This window comes from Notechis scutatus, chromosome 4 (assembly GCF_049901735.1).
Source record: "Notechis scutatus isolate UNSWTSFEM ecotype Mainland chromosome 4, rNotScu1.2, whole genome shotgun sequence".
Classification (NCBI taxonomy): domain Eukaryota; kingdom Metazoa; phylum Chordata; class Lepidosauria; order Squamata; family Elapidae; genus Notechis; species Notechis scutatus.
The window spans coordinates 109,591,104-109,616,623 of NC_142012.1; the positions used below are offsets into that span (position 1 = coordinate 109,591,104).

At 37.2% G+C, this 25,520-nt stretch overlaps 1 protein-coding gene across 2 annotated transcripts in view; it reads left to right on the forward strand.

Annotated features, from left to right (window-relative positions):
* Positions 1-25,520, forward strand: part of CPXM2 (carboxypeptidase X, M14 family member 2) — a 112,493-nt gene that overhangs the window by 52,753 nt on the left and 34,220 nt on the right. For both annotated transcript variants that reach the window (XM_026669135.2, XM_087964356.1), the window contains exons 5-7: positions 11,778-11,862; positions 14,147-14,297; positions 16,484-16,572. In XM_026669135.2, the coding sequence (XP_026524920.1) occupies positions 11,778-11,862; positions 14,147-14,297; positions 16,484-16,572 (325 nt within the window). The remainder of the gene's footprint in view (positions 1-11,777; positions 11,863-14,146; positions 14,298-16,483; positions 16,573-25,520) is intronic.

Here is a 25,520-nt window from a genome sequence, read left to right on the forward strand (position 1 = left end):
AGATTGCTTTTAAATAGTAACTTTATGAAACAATCCACTAAAAAGCAATGAAATGAAGAGCTGTGATGGGCAAGTGAAACAAAACATATTACACATAGTCCTGGACTTATGACTGCAATTGAGAACAAAATGTATGTTGCTTAATGAAAAAAATTGTTAAGTGAGTTTTGCCCCACTTTACAACCTTTCTTGCCTCAGTTGTTAAGGGAATCACTGCAGTTGTTAAATCAGGAATGCCGTTGTTAAGTGAATTTGGTTTCCCCATTGACTTGGTTTGTCAGAAGGTCACAAAAGGTGATCACGTGACCCCGGGACCCTGCAACCGTCATCAATGTGAACCAGCTGTCAAGCATCCGAATGTAAATCACATGACTGTGGGGATGCAGCAACTGTCATAAGGGTGAAAAATCATCATAAAATCACTTTTTTCAGTGCCATTGTAACTTTGAAGTTCACTAAATGAACTGTTGTAAGACAAGGACCGTCATGCCTCCGTCGGAGCCTGAATCTGCAGGGAGAAGAGAAGCTGGAACTGGAGCTGATAGAGATAGAGAGGGAGGTTTCGTTGGCTTCAGAGGAAAATGGGGAGGAGTAGGGCCAGTCAGGCCAAGGCCTTTCAGGACTAGGACGGCTTGTAGGCAGGAAGGAATAGGGGCAAGATGACCAAGCAATAAGCAATGAACATGAGAGACAGAGCTCAGGACCTCCCTTCCTGATCCTTGAGCACGGAGAGTGGAGAGAAGGCAAGAACAGTGCAGACTGAGCCGACTACTCAGGAGGAGAGCGCCCTGCCCCTCTTCACAAGGCACACCTGGGGACTGAGACTTAATGTCCCCCATGCTGTGGGGAGGGGCATTTGTCGGGAACAAACACAAAATTCCTGGAGTGTTGAATGCCAACTTTTGAACTTTCCTGGATTCCTTGCATTCTTTCTGGATTTCTGGATTACTTGCTATACTCCTTTCTTCCTGGACTCTTCAACTTACCCTGCTGGATGTCTTGCTATGCAGCTGTAGTGTTCACAGCACGGAGCTGGGCTATTTGTAGTCAGAAGCTGCTTGATGTGTGTGTGTGTGTGTGTGTGTGTGTGTGTGTGTGTGTGTGAGAGAGAGAGAGAGAGAGAGAGAGAGAGAGAGAGAGAGAGATCACTTTGCTCTGGGACTTGCTAGAAACATGGAAGCATTTGGGAAAATTTGGAGCAATAAAGGGGCAGTTTGAATTGCCAGCTGCCTGTGTTATCTCTGTGCCATGCCCTGGGTCATCACAAGGACTACTTGTACTTCACTCAAGAAGGACTGTGGTTTAGATGTTGGTTGAGGATGGGGGAAACTCAGATTCAAATCCATTTTCAGGAAGGTCATTGGGTGACTTTGGGTCCAAGGGCTTATTTCAATCCTCTCTACTTTGCTTCCTTTTTGACTGCATCATAATGCATGGTGGAAGAACTTCATTTGGTCAATCATGTGAATACTATCATTTTTTTCTTCGCTAGATGGCACTGGATTTAGCATCTCTGAGAGGAGTGAAGAGATTTTTTTGAGTCAGTTCTGCTTTTAAAGGAGACAATAAGGTTTTTTGTGTCGCTTTTAGACTTTTTAGTCCTTCTTTAACAGGCTGCAAATGTTCAAGACTTGCAATAGAACCCTGAAATAAACTTCCATGCTGGGCTACATATGGTGATTTTCTCATAAAAAGGTCAAGTATTTGAACACCATTAAAAAAAACAAAAAAACAATTGCTACGATGACAAATTTCACAGGCACACGTTTATTTAAATGCTGGCATTCTTTTCCCTTGTCATCTGTCTATGCACAGTAGACAACTTACCAAATTAAACTGTTAGAAAAGTCTAAAATGGCCTAATTATGATTAGATTAAATGGTTTCTTTGCTTTAAGCTTTCAAAAACTTGGGACTCGTAAAAACTTGTTTTTTTCTGGCCATGTTTGTTATGGATTATCTGATTGCAAAATTGGATTTTTACGACAATTAAAAATAATGCCATCTGCAAGAGCTACATTTTTCATATCTTTCCCAATGAATAATGGGAAAGGACATAAAACCTGACAGATAAATTGACCTGCATTTTTGTGACATATTCTTAGTTATTTTAGGGTCTAGAGCTAGACTTGCAAACTTACCTAAGCTACAGAACTATTTTCATCTCTGGAAATTCCAGTGTCATACTCAGAATTTTCAAACACAGATGTTCAAAATGTTCAAAAGCTATTTTGAATGCAGGTGGAGAGGAGAAATGGGATCATAATGTATTTTCAGACACAGGCAGGGGTGGTATTCTACAGGTTCGCACCTATTTGCTAGAACCAGTTGTTAACATTCTAAGCAGTTCGGAAAACCGGTTGTTAGAAGAAACTACTGGCCTAATCCTGTAAGGAAGGCAGGAAGGAAACATTCTGGTGTTGCTTACAGAAACTGCCTCTCCGTTAACCCTTATTACATTCTTGGTAGGACTAGACTTCCTGTCTCAGGAACTTCTCTGGAGTTTTTTCCCCTCCTTTGCTGGTACTTTGCTTCCACAGAACTGGTTGTTAAAACATTTGAATCCCATCCCTGGACACAGGTAATCCTTGGCTTATGACCACAATTGAAACCCAGATTTCTGTTGCAAAGCAAGAAAGTTTTAAATGAATTTTGACCCATTTTATGACCTTTCTTGCCCCAGTTGTTCAATGAATCATTGCAGCTACTATGTTGGTAGCATGGCTGTTAAGTGAATCTGGCTTCCCCATTGATCACAGGACCATTGAACCCTGCAATTGTCGTAAATATGAATCAGTTACCAAGCATCTGAATTTTGATCTGACTATGACTATGTCGATGCTGCAATGGTCATAAGTGTGAAATATGATCCTAAGTCACTTATTAAAGTGCTGTTGTAATTTTGAACAGTCACTAAATGAATGGTTGTAAGTTGAGGAGTAACCTGTTTATCCAGCAGTGTTGTGAGAAGCAAATAGAGGCCCAATTGTAAAAGAAGCATTAGGTTGTGATATTGCATGTACACAACAAAGGGGGTGGGGCTTATATTCCAATGGAGCCCCTTGTATTTGTCATTTTGATGAAGGCAGCAAGATCCTATAGATGCCTGAAATGTCATCTAAAATAAATACATAAGCAATCACAGTCACCCTCTATTGTAACAATTATCTTTTTTTTTTTTTTTTGCATCAGAGACAAATCCTTTTTTCCCTGCAATTAGGAAAGGCTGCACCCCACATATATTCTTAGTTGTGAATTCAGTTCAATTTCCTTTAATTTACTGGAGAAGGAAAAGAGGGGGAAAGGACAAATAGAATCATTAACCTTGTCTTTGAAACAGTGTACAATTCAGTCACGAAAATACAAAGTTGCATATACAAGAGTACAAGGTGCCTATTTCACTGAATGAAAGCATGATCAGTTAATTTGGCTGCCAATCCTATTTATGGTCACATCCAAATGTATAATTGCACTAAACATGTATGAATCACTGCACATTTTTGTAGGACAGGATGACGTAATGTAGACCCAAAGAGACAAGTGGGACTCATTTCTTTATTTGAAACAGAATTTTCTTCAGCCATGTTATTTATAGAATAGACTATATAGAATAGAATATTCTTTATTGGCCAAGTGTGATTGGACACACAAAGAATTTGTTTCTGGTGCATAAGCTCTCAGTGTGTTCTGACCAAGGCTTATGGAGAAACTAACAAACAAACATTAGTCCCACCCACCCCTTTTTTTTATTTCAACGGCTGTTGATTTTAGTCATTCACAGCCCATTACGAGTCTGAAACAGTTTGTAAATAGTCCCATGGAAGTCTGCCAAAGTCCTTCAGGATAAGGCTGATAACCACTCACCTTTATCATCCTTGAAATGCTGCCAATGACTAAATGTCCAATTAGTTATATGGGGCCAAAACGGAACACAAATTCAGCACCGAGCTTTAGGTTTCAAACTGACCAGTATGAACAAAGTTGCTTCCTGCAAAGATTCCTGTCTTTTTGCTCCTCCTTTATGTCTTATGGGAGGACCAATCACCTCCAAGCCTTACTCCTGAGTTGTCTCTTTTGTCTTTAACTTTAACTTTCTTGCTTCTGGCTGCTCTGCACACATGCTCATTGGGAATAGGCTCCCCTTGTTCCTCTGCCTCGCTGCTGTCAGATTCTGGAGGCTTATAACTCCCAGATGGCCCTGGCCCCATCGCTGTATCAGATACAGGACCCTCATCCAGGTCCTGGCCCATACTGGCCCATATTCCTCCCCACTGTCTGACTCTGCTGCCATCTCCACAGGTTGCCGATGGACCACAACACAGTGTACATACAAACAATAAAGTGATAAATCACAGGGTAACAAAAGGAGAATATAAAAGATGACAAGGATTAATAACAATATGAAGGGCTGTTTTCCATTTCTGTGGCTGTTCTTTGCATTGCAATAATCTGTGCTTGAAAGCTAATGGCTTAATGTGGCTAACTTAAAAATGTGCACAGGATTCTCAGGACCTACGCCCTGATTCTGGGACAGCTTTTTATTAGAATTACCATGCCTGAACCGCAAAAATCCAAATGACCATTAGCTGAATACACATTGATATAGATCAGGGTGGGCAATTCATTTTCCCAAGGGGCAACATGAGAAACTGCCTAGGTCTGATATAGAATAGAATAGAATAGAATAGAATAGAATAGAACAGAATAGAATAGAATAACAGAGTTGGAAGGGACCTTGGAGATCTTCTAGTCCAACCCCTTGTTCAGGCAGGAAACCCTATACCTTTTCAGACACATGGTTGTCCAATCTCTTCTTAATAATTTCCAGTGTTGGAGCATTGGCTACTTCTGGAGGCAAGTTGTTCCACTGATTATGTTCTGACCAAGGCTTCCTGAGACAGTAACAATCACATGCTTAGTCCCCCAAACCCCATTTTTATTTCAATGGCTGTGAACTATATTAAATTCACAGCCCGTAATGAGTCCCAAACAATTTGTAAATAGTCCAACAGAAGTCTGCCACAGTCTTTTGGGGATAAGGCTGATAAGCACCACCTTTATCTCCCTTGAAATGCTGCCAATGACTAAATTGGCAATTAGCTGTACAAGGCCAAACGGAGCACAAAGTCAACATGGAGCGTTAGAGTTTAAACCAATCAGCATGAATAAAGTTGCTTCCTGCAAAGGCTCCTGTCCCTTTGCTCCTCCTTCATGTCTTATGGGAAGGGCCAATCATCTCCAAGCCTTACTTCCAAGTCACCCTGTTTGTCTTAACTGTTCTTGCCTTCTAGCAGCTCTACGCAAGCGTGCACTGGGAACAGCCTCCCCCTGTACCTCTGCCTCGCTGATGTCAGATTATGGGGGCTCCGGAGCTAGCACATAACTCTCAGATGGCCCTGGCCCCATCTCTGTGTTGGACACAGATCTCTCATCCGAGTCCTCCCCAGCCTCCAGGACTGGTCCATGTTCCTCCCCACTGTCCAACTCTGCTGCCAGCTCCGCAGGCTTCTGGTGGACCACAACCGATTAATTGTTCTAACTGTCAGGAAACTCCTTCTTAGCTCTAGGTTATGTCTCTCCTTGATTGGTTTCTATCCATTGCTTCTTGTCCTGCCCTTAGGTGCTTTGTGGCAGCTCCTCAAATATTGGAAGGCTGCTATCATGTCCCTTAGTCCTTCTTTTCATTAAATCAGACATACCCAATTCCAGCAACCATTCTTTAAATGTTTTAGCTTCCAGTCCCCTAATCATCTTTGTTGCTCTTCTCTTTGCACTCTTTCTAGATTCTAAACATCTTTTTTTACATTGTGGTGACCAAAACTACATGCAGTATTCCAAGTGTGGCCTTACTATATATTGAACTTATACCGTACCTGTGCATTTGGGGTTTTTTGTCTAAATGTAGAGCCTTACTTTTTTCACCATTGAATATAGAGGATTTTTATACTATTTAGCGACTATCTGGATTTTTTTTTTTAGCCAAGATAGTGCAGCACTATTTTTAAATATTTTATTGATACTAGAGTCTTTATTTTTATTTTTCCCCCAGTACTTGTATACCTCTATATATCACTATAATTTTTACCTCAAGGAGATTCACAACCCAAGTGATAAAACAAATAATTCAGTAATTCAAATCTAAACAGACTACAGAAAAAAAAACTTCCCTGCTTTTGCCCAAAACATATTTCAGATCAGGTCTTATGCCAGAATTGATTACCTTTGCAGATCAGGACTTGACCAGACCATTTTCAGATCTCTGTGTAGTATGTCATTGTACAAATACAGTATAAGTGACAGGGCAAGAAGGAAACGTTTTGATGGTTGTACATTATGTTTCCTACAAAAAGATACTACATACCCCAATACATAAATATATTATCATCCTTCATCATTTTAGCCATTATCTATCCTCTTCCAACCAATACAGTCCTGAGCTTTCTTTTGCCAATTGGGCCCACAAAACTTGCTGATATCATCAATCCATCTTGTTTTAAGTCTCTTTTGTGGATGTGTTTTTTCCAGTGGGATCTCTTTTATAACTGCTTTAGTCCGCATAAACTTATACTCAACTCAATAATTCCATAATTCTTACTCCTGTACAGCAAAATTACTTAACAAAGAAAAAATAGTAATACTTTCAAAAGGAAACATTATTTAAATCATGATACTTTTTCAAACTGTATTTGAAATTACCTCAGAAATTAGTTATACATAATTTAAACATGTTTTCCTTTTAGATTTTCCAGCTTTTCTAATAAATTATTTAAGCTAGGATGAACAAAATGATAGTTATGACAGGACTGCTTTTTTTTTTTTTTGCAAATTTGGACTGCATGTTGAAACACTTAAAAATAACCTTGATAATGAATTCATTACTTTTATGCATATGATTTTTTTCTTCTGTATTTTTGCATATTCATAAATGAAAAAATATATCTAGCATAGCATCTGAGAGACCAGTTTTGAAGAAATGTGGGATTATTTCCAAGTATATTGTTTATTATTTGAATACCAGATTTTTAAAGGACCTTTTTGAACTTAGCGAATGTTCTTTTTAAATATCTTTAAATGTAACACACTGAATCCACACATTCACAAAAACCTGATCATAACTCTAGAGGATAGGGGAAATGTACCCTTTTTTAGTGATACTCAACCAGGGATGGGATTCAACTGGTGTTACTACCGGTTCGGTGACTATGTCTATGCCGTGTAAAGCAGCTGAGGTTGAAAAAGCAGGAAATAAAGGACAGGTAAGGACAGGAAAGGGCGGGTGGGTGGGCCAAACAGCAGCAAACACAGAACAGGTTCAGTGTCTGCTGCTCTTCAGAGCTACCGGTTCTATAGAGCTGGGCACAACCGGTAGCATCCCACCCCTGTACTCAACATTTTAAAACATACAAAAGGAAGGGTAGTCCTTGACTTACAACAGTTCTTTTAGTAACTGTTCAAAGTTACAACAGCACTGAAAAAAGTGACTTAGGATCTGTGATGACCTAGGATGTGGCATGAAAGCAACACAGCCGGAGAACAAGTCTAACTCCCCTTTATTGCTCCAACTTTGCCCCCAAATGTCCCTATGTTTACTATAAGCAAAGCTCTCACATGCACCTTCAGCAGCCTCTGGCTGCGAGTAGTTCTGAAAGCCAGGTTAGCAAAAGGTAACCAGGGCCAGTAGTCCAGCAAGCCAGCTTAGGTAACAGTAACCAGAACAAAAAGTTCAGTGAAGCAGGCAAACTGGGCAAGCCCCACAAAACAGAACACAGTAATCTCCAGGCATCAGCACACGAAGCTCCACAGATTCAATGCTTGATCCCGAAAAATGCCCCTCCCACCAGCACCTCCATACATCTCAGTCACCAGGTGTGCCTTGTGAAAGAGGGGGCACTCTGCTCCCTCATAATTGGCTCCAGCTGGCTATGCTTCTATATCTCCTACTTGATGGATAGGAGGGTTGTCTAGGATACTTGCTTGTCACCTGAGCTCTGTCTCTCCTGCTCCTCCCTGTCTACAAGCCTTTCTAATCCTGATAAGCTCTGCCTGGACTGGCTCTGCCCTTTCCCAGTTTCCTCCAAAGCCAACAGAGACACCCTCTCGATCTCTGTCAGCTCTTGTTCCAGCTCATCATCCCCCACAGATTCAGACTCCGACGACGGGAGCATGACAGGCCCATTTTATGATTATTGTAGCATCTCTATGGTCACATGATCAAAATCCAGATGCTTGGCAACAGGTTCATATTTATGATGGTTGCAGTGCCCTGGGGTTCACATGACCCCAGGACACTGCAACCATCATAAATATGAAACTGTTGCCAAGCAACCAAAGTTGTGTGACCTTCTGATAAGCAAAGTCAATGGAGAAACCAGATTTACTTAACCACTGTGTTACTAATTTAACAACTGCAATGATTTTCTTAACAACTGTAAGTAAAAACATTGTAAAATGGGGCAAAATTCACTAAACAAATGTCTCATTTAACAACATTAATTTGGGTCTCAATTGTGATCATACGTCGAAGACTACCTGTAGTGATATTTATATATACACGCAGGTAGAAAAAGCATGGTGCCCAATGGCTAGAGCTTCATTATGAGGTCATGGACAAAAACCTGTCTAACCATACCTTACAGCTGACTTATAGCCATCCAAATAAAAGTCCAAATAATTTTTTTATTTATGGGATTTATTTACTGCCTCAATTTTCATATATTTTAGGAGGTTAATTTCCATGTTCTGCTTTTAATTAATTAAACCTTCCAATTTAGCTAATTAGGAAGATTAGGAAGATGCAAGGTCTAGAAATAGAAAATATAAATAAATATTTTATCTAATGGGTAATATATAAACTATTTGGGATGGCAGAGTTGGTTTCAACTCTTTCTTTTTCTTTTAGTATTTTTTCCTCCGTTCCATAGTTCATAGTTAGATTTTGCTTTCCTTGGATTTTGGACTGGGTTCACCTGTTAATGTCCTCTTCTCTAATATTGCTGGCTGCAATATTGTAACCTTTCCTGTTTTTGATAAAGGTTTTGGACTCCCACTACTTTCAGCAGGAATGGTTATAGAGCAGTGGTGGTATTCAGCAGGTTCTGACCAGTTCTGGAGAACCAGTAGCGGAAATTTTGAGTAGTTTGGAAAACCGGCAAATACCATTTCTGACTGGAGATTTTACAGCACCCTTGCCCTGCCACGCCCACCATGTCATGACCACAGAACTGGTAGTAAAGAAATTTGAATCCCACCACTGTTATAGAGGAAGGAAAGGATATGTAGTCCAGATGTCTAGTGGTACCAAACTGGTGAAATCTATAATACCACCTTTTAAATAATATCTTTGTAGTGGTCCTACTTTGCAATGTTAATCTTTTGGAGGGGAGTGTTTATAGTAGCATATTCAGGTCATGTTTTACCTTTTAAATTGTGGTTTCCTTTACAACTAAAAGTTGAGATGTGGAACACTGAGTTTTAATTGTAGATGTTTATTAATGTTCTTTTTTTAGAGCTGCGTTGCAACTTTTAGCTGACAATTGATTGGAGAAAATGGTTTTTTTATTTGCATGCAGTTAAGAGATGTGTTATGTGATGAAAAGTTTTAAATTTTTGAATTAAGAAGAGATGAAGAAATTGTTTATTTGTTATAATGAGGGTGGAAAGTTGCTTTGTTCAGGTCAAGAGTTATTCTATTTTTTTTTGAACTTTTTTTTAGAATTATCTTTTACATTTAATTAAAAATGTTAACAAAATTATTATCAAAAAAGGTCTTATCTTTGTAAGATTAGGTAGGACAATAATTTCCAATATTGCAAAAATGGAGGAATGACTTTTCACTGATTTTCTTTGAAATTTTGTAATCACTAGTGGCTTTTTAAATTTATATTGAAAGATCTGATAACTCAATCTTTTTTCCCCTTGAGTGAGCTAATAATTTCATGCAGTCCTTTCTTTGGAATTTTGCACAAATAGGAGATGAATAAAAGGTTTAAGGATATTGGCTATTGTCATTAAAATGTTGCATGATGATTAAATATCTATATGAAAAGCATTCCAGTTTTAAATACAAATTCACAAATTGTTTTTTTCCTTCCAAAGCATAGCATCTATTAATAATAATAGAATAATATTTGTGCCTATTATTCTATTATTTTATTAAATGTTGATTAGGAAGAGGGAAATATCAAATTATTATAATAGTAGAGGGGAAATAAAAATAATCAATAATTATTATCAGGTGAATCTCTAGCCATTTTCTAGGATGAGAATTTGGAACAAGGAGATGGAATATTATGTACTTTTGAATCAGTAGCAAAGGTTCTTAAAATCTTAAAAATATTGCTTACAATAACATAATGTGAGTAGTTCCAAAAAAGTCAACTCGAGTTCCAATGAATTGGAAAATTTAACCATGGAAGGCCTGTCCAGTTAGTATTCCATTTTTATTTGATATTGAATGTGGTGTTATAAAAATCACTATGATTTAAGGAGGTGACTGAGCTTCTGAATTATGGGGGAAAATAATATTGACCTTTATAACCGTATTGTGCTTGAGTGAGGGTTATTAAAGATGATTCATGTTGTGAGGGAAAAAAACCTCTGAATGTACAATCTTGGATTATCAATGTGTACTTCTTTACTGCTTATAAAGTAGCACTTTATTAATGAAGTGGGAAGAATGATCAATATTATTTTCTGTGGTCAAAGGTTCATAGTTTGTTTTAAAATTAGCCTTAATTGACTTACCCGACAGATGAGATACCATATATATTGTTGTTAGTAACCTCCCCCCAATTAAAAGATGCACTCTCAATTTCAGATAAAAAGTAATTTCTTTATGAATAAAAATGTGTTTGTACAAATAGGACTTAAATTGAGTTCGTGCATCCTGACCTTTATATCTGGGATGATGACAGTGTATGAAAACATAAAACAAACATGAAATAAGTCTATAGATTGTACTTATTTCTATTTCCTCAATAGCTAATGACAGACTCAGAAGACAATTTAAATCAAGGAAATGGTGTGTGATTCTCAAAGAAGTTTGTGCAATTTCCTCTACAGAGAAGGTTACTTGGTACCAGTGGTGGGATTCAAATTTTTTTACTACCTGTTCTGTGGGCATGGTTTGGTGAAGCCATGGTAAGGGGAAGGATATTGTAAAATCTCCAGTCAGAGTGGTATTTGCCGGTTCTCTGAACTACTCAAAATTTCAACTACCAGTTTTCCAGAACTGGTCAGAACCTGCTGAATACCATCTCTGCTTGTACTTAATTGCTTTGAAGCTCATCACATTTGGCACTCAATACATTTTGATGCAAAATTTTTGTCCCAGTACTCATTGTTTGTTTGGTATTTCACACACAAGCTAGAACACTGGTGTTGGCTGCCTTGTGCCACACTACATTATTCCTTATGGGAAAAATTTGTTTGGTACTCATCATTTTTGGCACTCATCATGTGTCCCATAACCAATCAACCATAAGTACCAAGGTACCACTGTATTTATTAGAATCTGAGCATTATGTATTCCATTCGTGTTGTATGTTGCTAATTTTGTAGTTCTTTTTTTTCCAAAGTACTAGCAGATGATATATAAATGCTGCCAACAAATATATAAATAGACACATCCTTAAGGAAGCAAGCAATTAAATAACTATAATTGTCCCATCAAACTGAATATAACACACTGCAGAATAAGGTGGGCTTTGATATTCTCTAGAAAGCAGATAAAATGCATTTATAATCACTTAAGAAAACAATCCTCTGTTTTTTTTCTAGGAGTGACTGGGTAACATCTTACAGAGTTATGGTGAGCAATGACAGTCATGAATGGATCACTGTCAAAAATGGTTCTGGAGACATGGTTAGTGTCCCAAGAAATACCCTGTTTATTCCCATTCAGCAGTCATATTTATCAATAAGGTGGCTTAATTTCACCATTCACCTCAGCAAAATTTTAGAGAACCATCAAAAGCTAGCCAGATGAAATGATCAGAAAGCATTTAATTAGCCAGATCTTGGTGAAATTAAGAAGTTCTCTGATAGCAGATGCTGAATTTTGAAATTCACTATTGAAGATCACTGCATACACCTTCCACATACATCAGCTCAAGTAGTCAAAGCTGCTTACAAAATCTTTCGAATCTCAAAAATCTCCATTTCAAAAATACAAGTACATTTGCTAGAAAAGGTTAGGCTGTTCAAAGATTTCTGGATTGCCCATTAAGTCTCGTGCCTCCCACTCTTGTTTGTCAATAGAAACCCAGTTCAAGTAATAACTTTTTATGAACAAGAGTACTGAGCTCTACAAGAGAGATGTGTGTTTTCCCAGTTTCCTTATAAGTTTTATTATGGCTAATGCAATACGCCAGATTTTTCAAAGCCTGTGACAATCTTACAGTTTGCACTATTTGTAAATGGTGAATTTATATTCTTACCCTAGTGCATTTTTAGACACTTCTAGATTAGGACCTTCTTTATTAACTGTATATTCAAGACAGAAAAAGCAATGGAACATTCTAGAAAACAGGGTAATAGGATAGATGTTTGGGCTTCCATCATTCATATGGTATTGGTCATGATGAGCTCACTGCACTATTTGAAATAAGAATAATCATGGCATTCTATATATTTAATTACATTTTTTTCCCAAAGAGAGGCAACTCATACATTGTTCACTGTAACAGAACAAATATTTGTGCCATGAAGTTATCAAAGGGTAGAGTATGAATGCATGCCTATTATAATAATAAGCACAGTAATAGAACTAACATCTAAGAGAAAATGCAATTACTAAGTAGAAGAACCAGTAGTATATAAAGTCAGTAACCTGCAATTGATCTGAATATGTTTTTTTTCCTTCTTCTGACTTATTTTTATGTTAATTTTCCCATAGATGAAATGCAAATAGCAGTCTTGGAAGAGATCTAAAGCACATTTTGCAACCTATAGTTTCAAACTTCATACAGCCTCCTCCAAAGCTGCCTAATGTGACAGAATTAAGAAAGCTGTGGAGTATTTTAAATTTATAACTTTAGATATAATTTGTTTTTTGCTCTAGCTCTGACTCTAGCTATCTAGCTTGACCTACTTTTTCAGCTCAGTAATCTGTACCTTTTCCAACTAACACATTTTATTAAAATACATAATCTTTTGTGAGCCTTTCCTTGCCAGATAGCTCAAGTTAGGCTAAATATGAGTATTAATTAAATATTAAATTACAAAGGATATAGAAGGGAAACTGGGTTCAACATCAGTTTCCCTTCTATATCCTTTGTAATTTAATATTTAATTAATACTCATATTTAGCCTAATATCATCCTTTCTCCAAAACTAGGAGAAAAAGACATTGCACAAGACATTTAATCAATTTTTATATTCCTGTAGTAGATTTATATCCATAAAAGCATCCTCTGAAATATCTAAAATTTATGTGCATTGTTTTCTTGGACAGCTTTTGGGTATCATCTGAAGGTCTGTTATCTAAGACTCAAACAAGGGTTTATGATGGGGTATCAAACTGTGGCATCACATGACGTATCAGGACTCCCCCCCTCGCTAAACTGGGCATGGGTGTGGTCAACACGTGATGCATCCAGCCAACTGGCCGGGAGTTCAACAGCCCTGATTTATACCATCACCATCTCTCTACTTGTGGTCTCTCCTGGTTCTCATTTCACTGATATTGTGTCATCAGTGAAAGGCCAAAATATAGAATACTTTCAAACTGAATTTGCTTGAGAATGTTTAAAAAAAGTTTTATTGGGCTAGTGGCATTCCCTTTGTCTCACTGATATGTAGCCCCAAATATCCCTTTTGAAGGCTATATTCAGCACTCACTCTACCCAAAGAGATTCTTCGCCAGAAGACACATATTTGGTTGGATGAACTTTTTTTTTTTAATTTGTAAAGCAGTCGTATGCTATCTTGCAAATTAATATGAAGACAGGAAGACGAGGAAGGGAAGTTTCTCTCAAACACAGTAATCCATTTTAATTTAGCCTCAAGAAAGGTCCCATTTAAACTAAGGAAAATGGGATAAGGAATAATGTTTTCTTGAATGGTCAATGTAACATCTAATTCTTCTTCTAACTTTTCACTGGTTTCAGTTTTTATTAACTATGCCCATTCTTTTTGTATTTAAATAGCTTTTTGAAGGCAACAGTGAAAAGGAAATTCCAGTCCTTAATGAATTGCCAGTACCCCTTGTTGCACGTTACATACGGATAAACCCTCAGTCCTGGTATGAGGAAGGAAACATATGCATGAGACTTGAGATCCTAGGCTGTCCTCTTCCAGGTAAAACCATGTTTAAGATCAAATTTGGCATAAAGTATTAAAAAAAAATCAAAGGAAAGTTCTGGGTTTATTAAGAGCTGTAGTGGCACAGTGGTTAGAATACAGTATTGTATTTATGCTAATTATGCTGACCGCCAGCAGTTTGACTCAATCGGCTAAAGGTTTACTCAACTTTCCATCCTTCTGAAATCAGTAACATAAGGACCCAGCTTGTTGGGGGGAAATATGCTGACTCTGTAAACTGCCTAGAGAGGGCTGCAAAGCACCATGAAGTGGTATATAAGTCTAAGTACTATTGCTATAATTACAGGGGGTGAAGTTGCTGAATCTCTTTGAATCAGAGGACATAGTTAGAATGTTGAGAACTTATTAGATATGATCTCACAAAATGGTAGATGCAGTATAACAGGGCGAAGTAGAGATTTTTCTCTTTTCCATTTTGTCCAGCTAGCCAAGATATTCATCTTTTATCTTGCCATTTGTCTTTTTGGAATTGGGCACAGATTAAGCACTGGTTAGCAGCTACCAAGTATTCTGAATTTCTGAAAAATCTGATCTATGTGCTGAGTCATTAAAAAAATAGAAGGTAGAATTATTTTCATAAGTTATAAGGAGGATATTTTTTCCCGTGATGGTTTTTAGAGTTAATAATACATGAAGAAACTAAAGAAAGTATATGCATACTAGCTGTTCAAATTCTTTCTTGGTTTTTAAAAATTCTACAAATAGATACAGAATAAGACAGAATCCTGAAATGGAAATTGGTTGATTGATTGATTGATATAAATATATATGCCACCCATCTCACTATTGAAGCAACTCTGGATAATATTTTTCCCACAAAAATGTCCATGAAGATTTTTTCCCTGAGTGTAAGGATCTATACAGATAGTCTTTGACTTACAACAGTTCACTTAGTGACTATTCAAAGTTACAACAGGACTGAAAAAAAGTGACTTATGACCATTTTTCACGCTTATAACCATTTGCAGCATCCCCATGCTTACGTGATTTACAGTTGGATGCTTAGTAGCTGGTTCATATTTATGACTTTTGTAGTGTCCAAGGGTCATGTGATCACATTTTGTGATCTTCTGACAAGCAAAGTCAATGGGGAAGTCAGATTCAATTAACAATCCTGCTATTAATTTAACAATGGCTGTGATTCACTGAACAACTGTGGCAAGAGAAGTCATAAAAATGGGGCAAAACTCTCTTACCACTTTTCTCACTTAGCAACATAAATTTTGGGCTCAGTTGTGGTCGTAAGTGGAGGACTACCTGTATCTGCATTTGATTGATTTTCAGTATTTTCTCAACTTAACTTTCCTTGAAGTTGGAAAGAACCTAAGAAGTAAGTGATTAGTTTTCTAGACTTGTAGAATTCAATTTTTAGCTCGAGTCCTTCATCTATAGTGAAAATTGCTATCATAATTTAATGCAGTTCACTTTTTGAACTAACTTTATATCTAAGGATTGAGTAAACTGCCCAATTAGATTTCTCATTTTGAAATAATCCTCTATGGATTTAAATATGTACAGCAGTTGATATATCTGTATCAGCTACTATGTTATATCTAGTTTATATTGGCATTGCAAAGATATAAAAATATTGAGTGAGAATAAAAATCAGAGAGTTTAAAGTCAACCAGTTATGTAAAGTTGCATCCCTATACCATTGCCGATTATGTAAAAGATCTAACTGATGATTAAATAATGACATATCCCAAGAAGAAGCTAAGTCTATTTTTGTACTTCACAGATCACTGAAAATTTTGTTCATTTTATTTCTGAATACATGACGTATAAACATCCTTGTGCTGGATAAATTTATCTAATATTAGCTTCTGATATATTTTCCTAAACTAAATGTTAATGTGAATCAAATATGTAGATAAGCATACATAAATAACATGATGGGGATTATAACAAAGATCTGGTGGACATCTGAAGAGTAATGTTCTTTGTTCCAAAGCAAAAATAAAATAAAATGAAATATGGGATAGGATGTTGAATTGTCACCTGCAGTCTGATTAGGGATTTTAAATCACCACTTCAACTATTCCAATCAGCTCACTATTACAACATGATCTATATTATTATCATTCAATAACTGTAAATAAATGATCATGGTCAAAAATACTATTCTTTCTTTTTGAAAAATATTTATCTTTTTTTAATTACAGACCCCAACAATTATTATCACAGAAGAAATGAAATGACTACCACAGACAACTTAGATTTCAAGCATCATAATTACAAAGAAATGAGGCAGGTAGGATGCAAAGGAGCAAAAAAAATGTGTATAAAGTTCCTTAAGCAGGAAATAAAGTGGCATTACTAAGAATAGTTACCCTGAAGAAATGTGAGGGGAAAAAAGACAATGCAGAGAATTTAAATAATACTAATGGGCTATTTGGTTATATAGCCTTAGGTTATAACCATTAAGCTCCATTTTAAAATAATTGGATGCGCTTACTGATCGGGTGATTTAAAGCCTGCTTCAGAAAATGGTCAAAAACTTAGTTGCCTGTAATCCACTGGGAACATAATTTAGTCAAGTATTTCTCAAAATAATTCTCCCATGTACTTTATTGCAAATTTTTCAATTTTGAAATGAACACTGTTTTTTCTAGCTCTTTCTCAATAAGGATCTTTTTAAAAACATTCATATTGGAGAATGACACATACCTATTGCCATAGGCTTACTATGAAATCTGGTTCTCCTTATGCTTATACTGAGTAAAAATGTAAGAAAAGCCTTCTTCATGCAGCAATTGTTCATATAATGAAATAGCAGAGTTGGAAGGGACCATAGAGGTCTTCTAGTCCAATCCCTGCTCTGGCAGGAAATCCTATACTGTTTTAGACAAATCGTTGTCCAATCTCTTCTTAAAAACTTCCAGTGTTAGAGTTTTCTCAACTTCTGGAAGCAAGTTGTTCCACTGATTAATTGTTCTGTCAGGAATTTTTTCCTTAGTTTTAGGTTGCTTGATTGGTTTCCATCCATTGCTTCTTGTCCTTCCCTCAGGTGCTTTCTGACTCTTTCTTCTTTATGGCAACCCCTTGAGATATTGGAACACTGCCATCATGTCACCCGCTACTCCTTCTTTTCATTAAACTAGACACACCCTATTCTAGGAACCGTTCTTTCTATGTTTTAGCCTCCAGTCCCCTAATCACCTTTGTTGCTCTTCTCTGCACTCTTTCTAGAGTCTCAGCATCTTTTTTAAAATGCAGTGACCAAACCTGGATGCAGTGTTCCAAGTATGGTTTTACCAAGGCATTATAAGATGGTATGGTTTGCAGGTTTCTTTCCCTGGAATAATTCTGAGAAAGCTCTTGTGAATGTGCAACACCAATTACAGGTAGTCCTCAAGTTACAACAGCAATTGGGACTGGAATTTACATTGTTAAGTGAGGATGTGCAAGGAGTGCCAGTCAGAAGGAAATTTCAAAGACTGGTCACAACCACCATTGAATGCCATCGTAACCTCAACAGTTGCTGAATAAATAGTTGTAAGTTGAGGATTACATGTAGTCAAATGAAAGGTTTTAGAGGCCTAGCCAGAATGAAAGCCACCATGAAGTATTCTGAGTATTTCTGAGTTGTGGTACACATTACCTGTGGCAGTGTATATGGTCTGATCTTAAAGTCATATATATATTTATTCAAAATCATTCTGGCTTCTGTTGTCTTTCTTATAGATGCTCTGTATCCAGAATGCTGGAGAAATCTGAATATTAAGAATTATAGTGAAAACTTAATCAGATGTGGGTAGCTTGGATGAAATTGTGAATTAAATGTAGCCATTCACCAGCCTTCACACTTTTCTGTAACTCAAAAAGTATCAAAATAGGTTTATAAATGTCCATTCTGAGGTAAAATAAGCTTCGGAACTAATTAAAATATATAGTAAAATATTAGATACCTCTTTTATAGATTTGTATATGTCTCTCTGTGTGTGTCTCTGTGTGTGCCAATATATATTAGCAAACTGAGAGCAGTTTGGTCTAGTGGTTAAGACACCAGGTGGAAAACAAAGAGATTGAGTTCTAGTTCTTCCTTAAGAATGAATACCAGTTGGGTCACTTTGGACCAGGCACACTTTCTTAGTGCACAATGTGAGGATTAGGCAACATGCTGTTTAACTAATTCTTGTCTCAACCAATGGGTAAACATTTGGTTTATTCAAAGAAGGAAGGAAGGAAGGAAGGAAGGAAGGAGGGAGGGATAGAGGGAGGGAGGGAGGGAGGGAGTGAAGGAAGGAAGGATATAAGAGACTTGGAGGGTTCCTGTTGATTCAGACTCTAAGTGGTTATTGACTGGCCCTATAATTTTTTAACAATGGTGAGGAACTGGTGGCATTATTTAAAATTTTGGAAACTTTGGAAAAGATATCTTCCTGAAAATGGGAATCAAGCCGGTGATTTTGCTTTTGTGGAAGCCGTTGGCTGTCAGTACTTTAGTCAGGGTGCATAGTTCAGTCTTTATGTGTGTGTAAAATCACTGGCTTGATCCACAAAAACACATTGACACATAATGGAGACCTAGAAAATGAACAGACCTATGGAACAGCTGTCCTGCCCTACATAAGAGGTACTACAGACAAAATCAGTAAGATACTACACAGGCATCACATCAAGACTGCCTTCAAAACAGACAGAAAAATAGCAGCCATCCTCAGAAACCCCAAAGATAAAATTGACCTGGAAAACCAAGGCATATACGAAGTCCCCTGTGCATCATGCCCGGCCACATACATTGGACAGACCAATAGAAGAATAAGTACCCGCCTGGATGAACACAAAAATGCAGTCAAAAAGCTGGAACACACTTCCTCACTAGTCCAACACATGAAAGCCACAGGTCATAGCATCAACTTCAATGGCACCAAAACCCTAGCCACTATAGAAAACCCCAGCCACAGAATTATCAGAGAAGCCATAGAGATTGAAAAAAGACCTGAAAGCATGAACAGAAGAGATGATTCCACTAGACTGTCAATTATTTGGAAGCCTGCACTCACAAACAAAAACATCTCCACACCACTAGCCAGGCAAACACCTGGGCACAAACAGATCCCCCCTGATACCTCCAGCTCAAATACACCCCAACCAGGCACCCAGATGAAACCTAGCTTCCTAACAAATGATAGCCATCCATTTACTCGGAGCCAAGCTGAACTAAAAGCCTCCAATACAGGAACACAATGTTACCAGCCAATCAAGACACAAAAAAGAGCCACAAAACAGACAGAAGATATTAGAAACACCAATCAAGCAGAACACAGCAAACTCCAGGACCAATAAACACAGACCAAGACTCCCAACCAATCAGGATGAAGAAAAAACCATTCTGGCACAGCAGTAGGCTAGCCCCAAATTTAAAACTGAAACAACTGTAAAAGTCTGACTCACAGATGAACACAGTACAGAAGCCTGATGATAGCAGATGAGATTCTGCCGAAACGTTGCTACAACTTTAAAAGCACAACTACAATGACGTGGGAAAATACCCGAACAAAGCTGAATACCATACATGTAAGTACCCGCGAAAACTTAACAAAACATATATATAGATAGAGGGGGGGAATGTGCAGCAGACCAAGGTCTACTCTGCAGCATGTAGAAGTATTTGTGAGAGGCTAAAAAGGAAGTGGGGTGAGGGAGTTCATTTAAATGTAGCCCTGGGCAACCATAGCAATTTTTCTAAGGTACAGTGGAAAATGTTGGATTTGTCAGCTAAGGAGGACATTTGTACTCGTGATGACTCATCAGGGGTTCTAAGAAATAAGAAATAACAATTTCTACAGTCTGAGCAAGTTAAAAAAAACCTAAAGAAGAGGATTTTAGAAAGGCACTTTTTTATGGTCCTATAGATTTGATTCTACTAGATAAATGAATAGTAGACTTCATGCAGAGTGTACGGATAGCATTAGAGGCCACAGAATACAATTTTCATACAAAGGTTCACATAGATGAAAGTCCTTTCCAATTTATGTTTAGATCCACCAAATATAATTATATTCTTCACTTTAGTGCATTGAGTAATATGACTCTTAATTAATATCACCAGCAGTGTAGGTGTAGAATGTGTTAAAGATTTTTTCCCTATCTTGTTCTCCAAATATGTTTAGAAATGAAGTATCTTCACCGTATTTATCCTGGATGAGTCATCCTTCTTCCTTTTTTCTGAACAATTGTGTACTGAGTCACACACAGTTCAGAAGAGATTTCATGGCCTATATTTCCAGCAGACAGATTAGATGAGTAGGAACTCAATTGGCATAATTAGTGTCAAGAACAATAACTTTAAAAGCATTTTAGTGCCTAAGGTTGGTCAGGTGTGTGTGTGTGTGTGTGTGTGTGTGTGTGTGTGTATGGCATTCAGTACAGAAGCCTGATGATGGCAGATGAGATTCTGCCGAAACGTCGCTACAACTTTAAAAGCACAACTACTATGACGTGGGAAAATACCCGAACAAAGCTGAATGCCATACATGTAAGTACCATGAAAACTTAAGAATATATATATATATATATATATATATATATATATATATATATATATATATATATATATATATATATATATAGAAACATTAAAGCGGGGGATTATTTCATCAGCTTTTATATAACAAATAAAAAAGCTGTGATAAAAAAAGGGTTTACAATTGGCCAGTGGAGAGCTAATATCCATGTATGGATTATCTGCTTTAAGAGTTTTCAGAGTGTTCTTGTAATATAGCAGTTTATTTTCATTGTCCCAAAGGTGCTTTTTCAAGAGGCAACTGGACTTACTGGTTTTTGTTCTTTGAAGCTTCTTGGATGAGAAGCGAAACATCTTCAAAGAAAAACTAGAAAGTCCAGTTGTCTCTTGAAAAAGCACCTTTGGGACAACCATGATCTGGATGACTGAAAATCTCCAAAGACATTTATTTTCATTGATAGTGGGGGTTTTCTACATAATCCAAGTATTTCCTTTAAACACTTTAATAAAAGAATTGTGTATATTTGAATGGCCCAAATGTTTGCTTTTCAGGCAAAAAAAAAGAGGAAAAAGGTAATACAAAATTACTAAATTATGTCCTTTAAGTCTAATGTTCAGCCTTCTTAAAATTGTTGTTCCTGCATTCTGCTGATATGGTTTCTTTTGCAGTACCATTCACATCATTTCAATACTGTATTCTTTGCTTGTCTGTACAAGATGCCAAAGTTTAATTTAAACGCTTTTCTTTCTTGAAGACACATGGTTATACAGTAAGGGAGCTGCTGTACAAAAAAACATAATTTAGCTCAGCGCTCTATTTTTTGTACAGAAACAAAGACAGATAGGGTGGAGAGAGGCCAGCAAGAAGCAGATGGGAAGATTCTAGTAGAGTTAATGCATCACAAAGATGATTCTACCACTATTAGAGGGAACATAAAGAGGCTACTGAAACATTTTACTTTTAATATCATTTTAACAGGCATTTCTATGTTTCAGCAGGCGTTTCAAAAGCAGTCAGGAATGTCATTGACAGTAATGAAAGTCAACTGAATTTTTTTTTAAATCAATCAGCTGCATGGATGACCCCTAGTCAGTCAAATCACTAATTGCTTCCACTCTCTGTGGGAAAAGACTTCCAGTCCCTGAAACACTGACAGCACACAAATATGTATACATTCTTGCAGATTATTAAATCTGGATATTTGTAATTGCTGGTCATAAAGATATACCTGTCTCAATCCTAGCATTCTTCTATTGGCAAGACAAATGTATGGCTAAGTTTCCTTGCAAGCCCAACATAGAGTTCCCAAAGTCTAGGAATAATTAGTGTATCTCTCTCTCTCTCTCTCTCTCTCTCTCTCTCTCTCTCTCTCTCTCTCTCTCTCTCTCTCTCTCTCTCTCTCTCTCTCTCTCTCTCTCTCTCTCTCTCTCCCTCTCTCTCTCTCTCTCTCTCTCCTCTATTTCTATCAGCTCTATCAGCATCATATCTATCTCTATTTCTATTTCTATCTCTATCTCTAACTCTATTTCTTTCTCTATCATCTCTCTCTATATCATCTCTATTTCTATCCTCTCTATCATCAACCCCCCCATCGCTATTTGTAATTGAATGTTTTAGTCTAGACACACAGGACTGTACTTGTTGGCCCCTATTCATATTATCTTATGCCTTGTTGACTGGTCCATACTGTCTGAGTATCAGAAGAAAGGATCTAGACATACCTATAACTAATAACCATATGGCCAATGGCTCCTTCTCCCCAGATGGTTGTTTAATTTCAATATTTGAGAGATACACAGAAGGGAACATGACACCAGCTCAGAAATTCAAATAGTAAAAGTAGTCTTTATTATGATCACTGGCCAGAACTCTGATAGTTAACAAAATAAATAAGTCTTCAAGAACAGCTATTGAAAAAGGATTATTATTTGGTTCACATAACTGCCTGGTATAAAAATATAGGGGTTTGACTTCTCAGGAACACATTTTTAGATACGGCAGACAGAACTAATTGGGTTTCCCACACTCTAGCATATTCCTTGAATACAGTAAATGCTTAAAAGGGGGGGGGGGGCAACTATAACCAGCGGTCCTGTTTCTACTTTTGCCAGACCTACCTCGTTCCTAAGTGTGCCTTTGCATTAGCAATGATTCCTAGCAATTGTCTGGACATGTATCTGCATTTTTCTTGGCAAAATTTCAGAAATGTTTTGCCATAGCCTCCTCCTTAGGACTGAGAGAAAGGGACTGGTCCATCATCACCCAGATGACCTTGTGTCTAAGGTGAGACTAGAACTCCTGATCTAATCTTGGCAACTTAACCACGAAACCAAACTAGCTCTCCCTTTTCTAAATACTACATTAGATACTCATATATATATATAGTTATAGGAGCACCTGAAATATAGAGATTAAGAAATTATCAGTCAATCAGAATTAATCTGGGAGGGACCTTGAAGGTCATCTTGTCCAACCCTCTACTCAGGCAGAAGACCCTATATCATTTCAGACAGGCAGCTGTCCAATCTTCTTTTAAAAATGTCCAGTGATGAAGCACCTTCTGAAGGCAAGCTGTTCCATTGGTTAATTGTCCTCACTGTTAGGAAGTTTCTCCTTAATTCCAGGTTGCTTCTCTCCTTGATTAGTTTCCATCCATTGTTTCTTGTCTTGCCTTCTGGTGCTTTGGAAGCTCAGTTGACCTTCTCTTCTTTGTTGCAGCCCCTCAAATACTGGAATGCTGCTATCATGTCATCCCTAGTCCCCCTTTTCTCTAGACTGGCCATATCCAATTCCTGCGACCGTTTAAAAATTAGATTGCACACTTCTCAGAGGGACGGACTACTGAATTATATGTTCCCAGTTGAGCACCAAGCAAATGTTTCATGCTCATCTTAACCAGATAGAGATTTAATATTGCCGAGATATGTTGTGCCTCTCTGATGAAGTGGAAGGATTTCATTGCTTGCTGATGATTTTTTTTTGTCCATTTGAAATTACATAGTTCTGTAGTGTCCATTGCATTTGGTAGAGCTATGAAAAGCAGACACTTAACAAATTCACTTGAACTATCATCTGGCCATTTAGCAGCCAGACTTGGACTCAAGGTTGCTTTGTAAAATTTTAGTCCAGCTAATCTGTGAATGAATGTAGACCTAGTCTTGGAAATGGAGAAGAAATAACCTCTTTAGGAAGGACGGTCTGTAATGACTTTGCAATCTGGTGAGACAGGAAAATGTGAGGAAGAAAAAACCACTTGCATTATTTAAAATGAAGAGAGAAATTCTAATGGACTTTCAAGTGTAATGTCAGTCCTTCAAAGTGGGCAAGGTCAAGAAACAGATGCAGCCAAGATTCCAAAAATGCTCTTCATGGTTGCATAGTAGAATAAAATATTATTAACTTATCTACCTGATAACTGATCGTATCAATTGCCATAAGACACATACACTAGCATACAACTGTTAGTAGTGAATGTCAGTATGTAATATCTGCTGAGTGTGTAATCTTGTTTGGCAACTATATAATTTTTGCTGACATCCACTAATAGGTGGCTGATACACTTGCGGTTGAAATTCTGAAAGGAGGTAAACATTTTATCTGCTTTTCATTTCCTTCCAGTTATATGTTTGATCTTTTCTGCCCGTTGCTTCTGCCACTGCACTCTCAGAATGAATCTTCCTTGAACAAACAAATTTGCATTTTTTTCCATCTCCACTCCATCTTCTCTACTTAGAAAAACAGGGTTTGGCAGGACTTGGTAAACATTTCAGTTAGTGATAAATTATATTTGGAGAATCCTTAGCCATTTAGGTATTACTACCTTACAAAGTTCTGGAGGTATTATTAAATGCATGGTAATTTTGGAGAACATGAGATTTAAGCTTGTATCTTGCTCTTCATTCTGGAAGGTTTGGGCCCTTTCTTTTCTGGGGCCTTAAAGCTGATCTGAAATTTCATTTGAATCATACTTCCTTGTTTGTGCATTGCTCTGAAGTGGTTTGACATGAATTGTGAAAACTGAAAGGGTAATATTTTTTAGATACAAGTCAGAGGTTCATCTGTTTTTCACCTGTTAAACTTTAAAATATCCCCCTTTTTTCCTTGGTCCCTTCATGGGGTTTCCACAATCTGTGCTGCTCTTTTTCTTGGCCAAGTTTAATACATTCCATACCACCACCTTTTTATTCTACAGTATTTTGCTAAGAGATTGAGCCCTTCTCTCCTCTCCCTTTAAAAAAAAGTCCTTTCTTTACAAGTCCGTAATCTCAATTCGAGGTAGAGTCGGAGTTCTTGGATGGAGATCAGCATTTACTGGCCTGATGCCCTTCGTGACACCATGCGGAGTTCACAGCAAATATGCTCTGGCAGCATATATAACAAAATTTAGACAAACAAACCTTTTCTTTTTTTAAAATGGAAATATTGTAAAAAAAATAATTTTTTAGCTTTAAATATTTACAGATAAAAATACTTGTATTTTGGCCTGATAATATCATACAGAATTTTTCAAATCGTAGATTGAACTATTTATTTATTAACTATATTTATTTATCAAATTTATGTAGCTGTCTATCTCATGAGAAGTGACTCTGAACAAGGTACAATACTCAATAGAAAAACCTATATAAATATCTGAACAACCACAAGGTTTCCAATTATTAGAAATACATCCGCTAAAAAAAGAAATTCCCATTACATAAAATACATAATTGCTGAGCTGCATTGTGAA